We start from the raw sequence: 5893 nt of genomic DNA, 5'->3' as shown, positions 1-5893 counted from the left end.
TGAGACAGAGTGTCACTCTTGTTGCCCAGGCTGGAGTGCTGTGGCACAATCTCGGCTCACTGCAACCTCTGCGTCCTGGTTTCAAGCGATTTTTCTGCCTCAGCCTCCCAAGTCGCTGGGAATACAGGCGCCCACCTCCACACCCAGCTGATTTTTGTTATTATTTATTATTTTTTTTAGAGATGGAGTCTCGTTCTGTCGCCCAGGCTGGAGTGCAGTGGCACAATGTCGGCTCACTGCAACCTCCGCCTCCCGGGTTCGTGCCATTCTCCTGCCTCAGCCTCCCAAGTAGCTGGGACTACAGATGCCCGCCACCATACCTGGCTAATATTTGTATTTGTATTTTTTCTTTTTTTTAGAGATGGAGTCTTGTTCTGTCTCCCAGGCTGGAGTGCAGTGGCACGATCTCGGCTCACTGCAAGCTCCACCTCCTGGGTTCACGCCATTCTCCTGCCTCAGCCTCTGGAGTAGCTGGGACTAAAGGCACCCGCCACCATGCCCGGCTAATTGTTTTGTGTTTTTAGCAGAGACGGGATTTCACCATGTTAGGCAGGATGGTCTCGATCTCCTGACCTCGTGATCCGCCCGCCTCGGCCTCCCAAAGTCCTGGGATTACAGGTGTGAGCCACTGTGCCCGGCCAATGTTGGTATTTTTAGTAGAGACAGGGTTTCACCGTGTTAGCCAGGATCTTGATCTCCTGACTTTGTGATCTGCCCGCCTTGGCCTCCCAAAGTGCTGAGATTACAGGCAGGAGCCACTGTGCCTGGCAATTTTTGTTATTTTTAATTGAGATGGGGTTTCGCCATGTTAGCCAGGCTGGTCTCAAACTCTTGACTTCAGGTGATCCACCTGCCTTGGCCTCCCAAAGTGCTGGGATTACAGGCGTGAACCACCTCGCCTGGCCTTTTTTTTCGTTTTGAGGTGGAGACCCACTCTGTCGCCAGGCTGGAGTGTAGTGGTGTGATCTGGGCTCACTGCAACCTCCACCTCCCAGGTTCGAGCAATTCTGCCTCAGCCACCTGAGTAGCTGGGACTGCAGGTGTGCGCCACCACATGCAGCTAATTTTTGTATCTTTAGTAGAGACAGGGTTTCACCATGTTGGCCAGGATGGTCTTGATTTCTTGACATTTCTTGGATTACAGACATGGGCCACCATACCCAACCGGAATAATATTTTTTATTTTATTTTTTTGAAATGGAGTTTTGCTCTTGTTCCCCGGGCTGGAGTGCAGTGGTGTGGTCTCGGTTCACTGCAACCTACGCCTTCTGGTTTTAAGCGATTCTTCTGCCTCAGTCTCCCGAGTAGCTGGGATTACAGGTTACCCGCCACCATGCCCGGCTAATTTTTGTATGTTTAGTAGAGATGGGGTTTCTCCATGTTGGCTAGGCTGGTCTTGAACTCCTGACCTTGGATATGCCCGCCTTGGCCTAGAGCAAAATTTCATCTCAAAAAAAAGAAAAAAGAAAGAAAAACCTGCTGCCTAGGATATATGCACCTAATCTCAGAGCACCAAAATCTATGAAGCAAAAATGGCCAGAATTAAAGGGAGAAATAGACATTCCAGCAATAATCATTAGAGATTTCAATACCCCCCTTTCAGTAATGGATAGAACAAGTCAGATTAAGAATGATACAGGCTGGGCGCAGTGGCTCAGGACAAGCATGGTGGCTCACATCTGTGATCCCAGCACTTTGGGAGTCGAGACCATCCTGGCTAACACAGTGAAACCCCGTCTCTTCTAAAAATACAAAAAATTAGCGGGGCGTGGTGGCGGGCGCCTGTAGTCCCAGCTATTTGGGAGGCTGAGGCAGGAGAATGGTGTAAACCTGGGAGGCGGAGCTTGCAGTGAGCCGAGATCGCGCCACTGCACTCCAGCCTGGGCGACGGAGCGAGACTCCGTCTCAAAAAAAAAGAATGATGTAGAAGTTGAATGCTACAAACCAGCTGACCTGACTGACTGTGGAATACTCCACCTAGTAGCAGAATGCGTATTCATAAGTTTAAATGGAACAGGCCCCAGGATAGAGCATAAGGTTTAGGCCAAGGCCAGTTGCGGTGGCTCACGCCTGTAATCCCAGCACTTTGGGAGGTCAAGGCAGGCGGATCACCTGAGGTCAGGAGTTCAAGACCAGCCTGTGCAACATGGTGAAACCACGTCTCTACTAAAATTACAAACATTAGCCGGGCATGGTGGCAGGTGCCTGTAATGCCAGCTGTTCAGGAGGCTGAGGAAGGAGAATCGGTTGAATCCAGGAGACGGAGGTTGTAGTGAGCTGAGATTGTGCCATTGCACTCCAGCCTGGATGACAAGAGTGAAGCTGTCTCAAGAAAAAAAAAAAAGGTTCAGGCCATAAAACAAATAGGAATACATTTAGAAGGGTTGAAATCATTCAAAATATGTTCTCTAACCACAAATGAATTTAATTAGAATCAGCAACATAAGGGAATTGGGAAAATCCACAATATTTGGAAGTTGAACAACATAATGGGTCAAAGAAGTTGAAAGGGAAAATAGAAAATAACTTGAGGCACCTTGGTGTGGGCGAGGTGCCTCACACCAGCCATCCCGGGCGCGGCGCCTCACACCAGCCGTCCCGGGCGCGGCGACTCACACCAGTCATCCAGCACTTGGGGAGGGCAAGGTGTGTGGGACTCCTGAGCCCGGGAGTGTGAGTCCAGCCTGGGCAAAGTAGTAAGACCTCCAGCTGGGCGTAGTGGTCCGCACCTGTTGTCCCAACTACTCAGGAGGCTGAGATGGAAGGATTGCTTGAGCCTGGGAGGTTGAGGGTGCAGTGACTGTGATTGTACCGCTGCACTCCAGCCTGGGTGACAGCAAAAAACTGTCTCAAAAAAGGAAATTGAGACATATGGCTCAGCTGAATCCCCTGATGATGGTACTGAGTTGAGCCATAGGTCTGTCTCTGTGTCTGCCTCCAGCCATCCCGACATGCGTGCCGTGGGAGCATGGCTCTTCAGGAATCTGTGCTGCCTTTGTGAACAGATAGAAGCATCCTGCCAGCATGCCGACGTCACCAGGGCCATGCTTTCTGGTACGTTCATGACAAGACACGGGTTTTTGGGTAAAACTCATTTTGATCTGTGATAATGCCTTTTGCTCTCAAGTGCTCTGGGAGACAGAACAGCCTCTTTCCCTGTGGCCATGGGGAGAGGGTCCCCATGGACACGGCTCCCAGTCTTAGCCTGTTGTGGGTTCACATTTAACTTGACTGGTGTGGAAATAGTAAGTTGGCCCACTGACATGTGTTTAAGTGTTTCCATGCACCTTTCCAATAGAGTGACCGCAGCTGCTTCTGCCCTCTGAAGCAGCAGACCCCTGCTTTGCCAGTAATTCCTTTTTTTTTTTTTTTTTGAGACAGTCTCCTTCTGTTGCCCAGGCTGGAGTGCAGTGGCATGATCTTGGCTCACTGCAACCTCTGCCTCCCAGGTTCAAGTGATTCTCCTGCCTCAGCCTCGTGAGTAGCTGGGACTACAGGCATGCGGCACCATGCCTGGCTAACTTTTTTTTTTTTATTTTTTGTAGAGACGGGGTTTCATTAGGTTGGCCAGGCTGGTCTTGAACTCCTGACCTCGTGATCCACCCGCCTTGGCCCCCCAAAGTGCTGGGATTATAGGCGTGAGCCACCATGCCTGGCCTTCCTGAGGAATGATATTACGAGAAAAACTTGGGACTGTAATGTTCCCCCACAAACTAAGAAGGTGCTGAGAGACCGAGAATGACTCGGCCCAGTCCAGCCTGACGCGGACGTACACTCAGTGCACTCCCGGACGGCGGCAGGACAGCCCTAGAGAGCTGCCCCACCCTATCTCGAAGGTGCATTTAAGCTCAATTTCCGGCTCTTTGCCTGCTGTATTTGAGTGATGAGACTCTTTTCCTTGGTGAGTTCTCAAATCCTCTCTGGGATATTTGGGTTCTCAGGGACACCTGCTGGGAGACCCATCCCACTACAAATGACGCCGACTAATAAAAATTAGGCTGGGTGCGGTGGCTCACACCTGTAATCCCAGCACTTTGGGAGGCTGAGATGGGTGGATCACGAGGTCAGGGGATCGAGACCATCCTGGCTAACACGGTAAAACCCCGTCTCTACTAAAAAATACAAAAATTAGCCGGGCGTGGTGGCGGGCGCCTGTAGTCCCAGCTGCTCGGGAGGCTGAGGCAGGAGAATGGCGTGAACCCGGGAGGCGGAGCTTGCAAGTGAGCTGAGATCCGGCCACTGCACTCCAGCCTGGGCGACAGAGCAAGACTCCATCTCAAAAAAAAAAAAATTGATGAGAAACTGATCCGTACAGGTAGCTTGTGGGTTTTTCCTTTTTCCTAAAGCTTTTTGGTGGCATGAGCGCCTTAGCATTCCTGAGCTACTGTGACCTGGTCCCAGATAGGTTAAGTTTAAATCAAAGTTAGAAAATATTTCGGATTTCAGTCCTTTTGATCTTAATTTTTAAAAGGCTGAGAATCCCTTTCCTCGCCCATCACATTCCTGAGAATAGGATGCTTCTGGGTCCCTCTAGTCCTCTAGTCTTGGAGATTGGTGGGCGAGAGAATCCGTGAGACCTTTCTTGGAAACCACTTTTATTTAAGCGAAGAAAATTGGGCTGGTTGCAGTGAGTCATGCCTATAATCCCAGCACTTTGGGAGGCCAAGGCGGGTGGATCACGAGGCCAGGAGTTCAAGGCCAACCTGGCCAAGAGGGTGAAACCCCGTCTCTACTAACAATACAAAAATTAGCTGGGCGTGGTGGCGGGCACCTGTAATCTCAGCTGCTTGGGAGGCTGAGGCAGAGAACTGCTTGAACCCGGGAGGCGGAGGTTGCAGTGAGAGCGATCGCGCCATTGCACTCAAGCCCAGGCGACAGAGGGAGACTCCGTCTCACAAAACAAGAAAGGAAAAAAATCTTCCTATAAATTTGTTCCCTTTCAAATAGAACTGCAACAGGAAAGCATCTGGCTCATCTAAGGGTTCTGATTGGGTCTTGTGAATGCTAGTGTGGCTGTGGTCAGGTGAGCAGTAACTTCTGTAAGGTTCCTCTCAGGCTAGGAGCTGCTCACAGGGGTCCTGGTGGGCCCAAGCCGTATGCTCCTCTGAAGTGGATGGTCTGTGCCGTTCACAGTTGCTTGGAGACCACGATGTTCATAAATACTTTGGTTTTGTGGTTTTTCAGATTTTGTGCAAATGTTTGTTTTGAGGGGATTTCAAAAAAACTCAGATCTGAGAAGAACTGTGGAGCCTGAAAAAATGCCGCAGGTAGGAGGAAAAGTCAAGTGAAGAGTTTGGAGAATCGGCCTCATGAAAATAGACTGCAGCGGAAGGAGCCGTCCTTATTCCAAGTGTTGAAGTGTATCTATGTGTCTCTCTTTTGAAACATGCGGTTTGCAGTATTTATGGGGTACGTGTGATACTCTTATGTGCATGGAGTGTAATGATCAAGTCTTTATGTAGAGTATCCGTCACCTCCGGTATGTATCCTTTCTGTGTGTTGTCAACATTTCAAATATTAGTTATTTTGAAATATACAATCAGTTGTTAACTATTGCCGCCTCACTGTGCTGTGGAACATGAGAACTTCTGTCTAGCTGTATGTTTGTACCCGTTGACCAACTCTCGTCATTTCCCCACCACATATACCCTTCTCATCTCTGGTATCTCTCATTCTACTCTACCTCCACAAGATCCACTTTTTAGCTCCCACATATGAGTGATAACGTGCAATACTTGTCCTTCTGTGCCTGGCTTATGTCACTTCACATAATGGCCTTCAGTTCCATTCCTGTTGCCGCAAATGACAGGATTTCACTTTAAAAAAAGAGAATAGCCGGCCGGGCGCTGTGGCTCACGCCTGCAATCCCAGCACTTTGGGAGGCCGAGGCGGG

At 49.8% G+C, this 5893-nt stretch overlaps 1 protein-coding gene across 3 annotated transcripts in view; it reads left to right on the top strand.

The window, feature by feature from the left end:
- FANCA (Fanconi anemia, complementation group A) overlaps positions 1–5893 on the top strand; it is an 86674-nt gene that overhangs the window by 12756 nt on the left and 68025 nt on the right. For all 3 annotated transcript variants that reach the window (XM_011972110.1, XM_011972119.1, XM_011972104.1), the window contains exons 6-7: positions 2942–3054; positions 5185–5267. In XM_011972110.1, coding sequence (XP_011827500.1) covers positions 2942–3054; positions 5185–5267 — 196 coding nt within the window. The remainder of the gene's footprint in view (positions 1–2941; positions 3055–5184; positions 5268–5893) is intronic.

The sequence above is a fragment of the Mandrillus leucophaeus genome, unplaced genomic scaffold, assembly GCF_000951045.1.
Source record: "Mandrillus leucophaeus isolate KB7577 unplaced genomic scaffold, Mleu.le_1.0 Scaffold10, whole genome shotgun sequence".
In the NCBI taxonomy this organism is placed as follows: domain Eukaryota; kingdom Metazoa; phylum Chordata; class Mammalia; order Primates; family Cercopithecidae; genus Mandrillus; species Mandrillus leucophaeus.
This window is presented reverse-complemented; position numbering and strand designations above follow the sequence as displayed.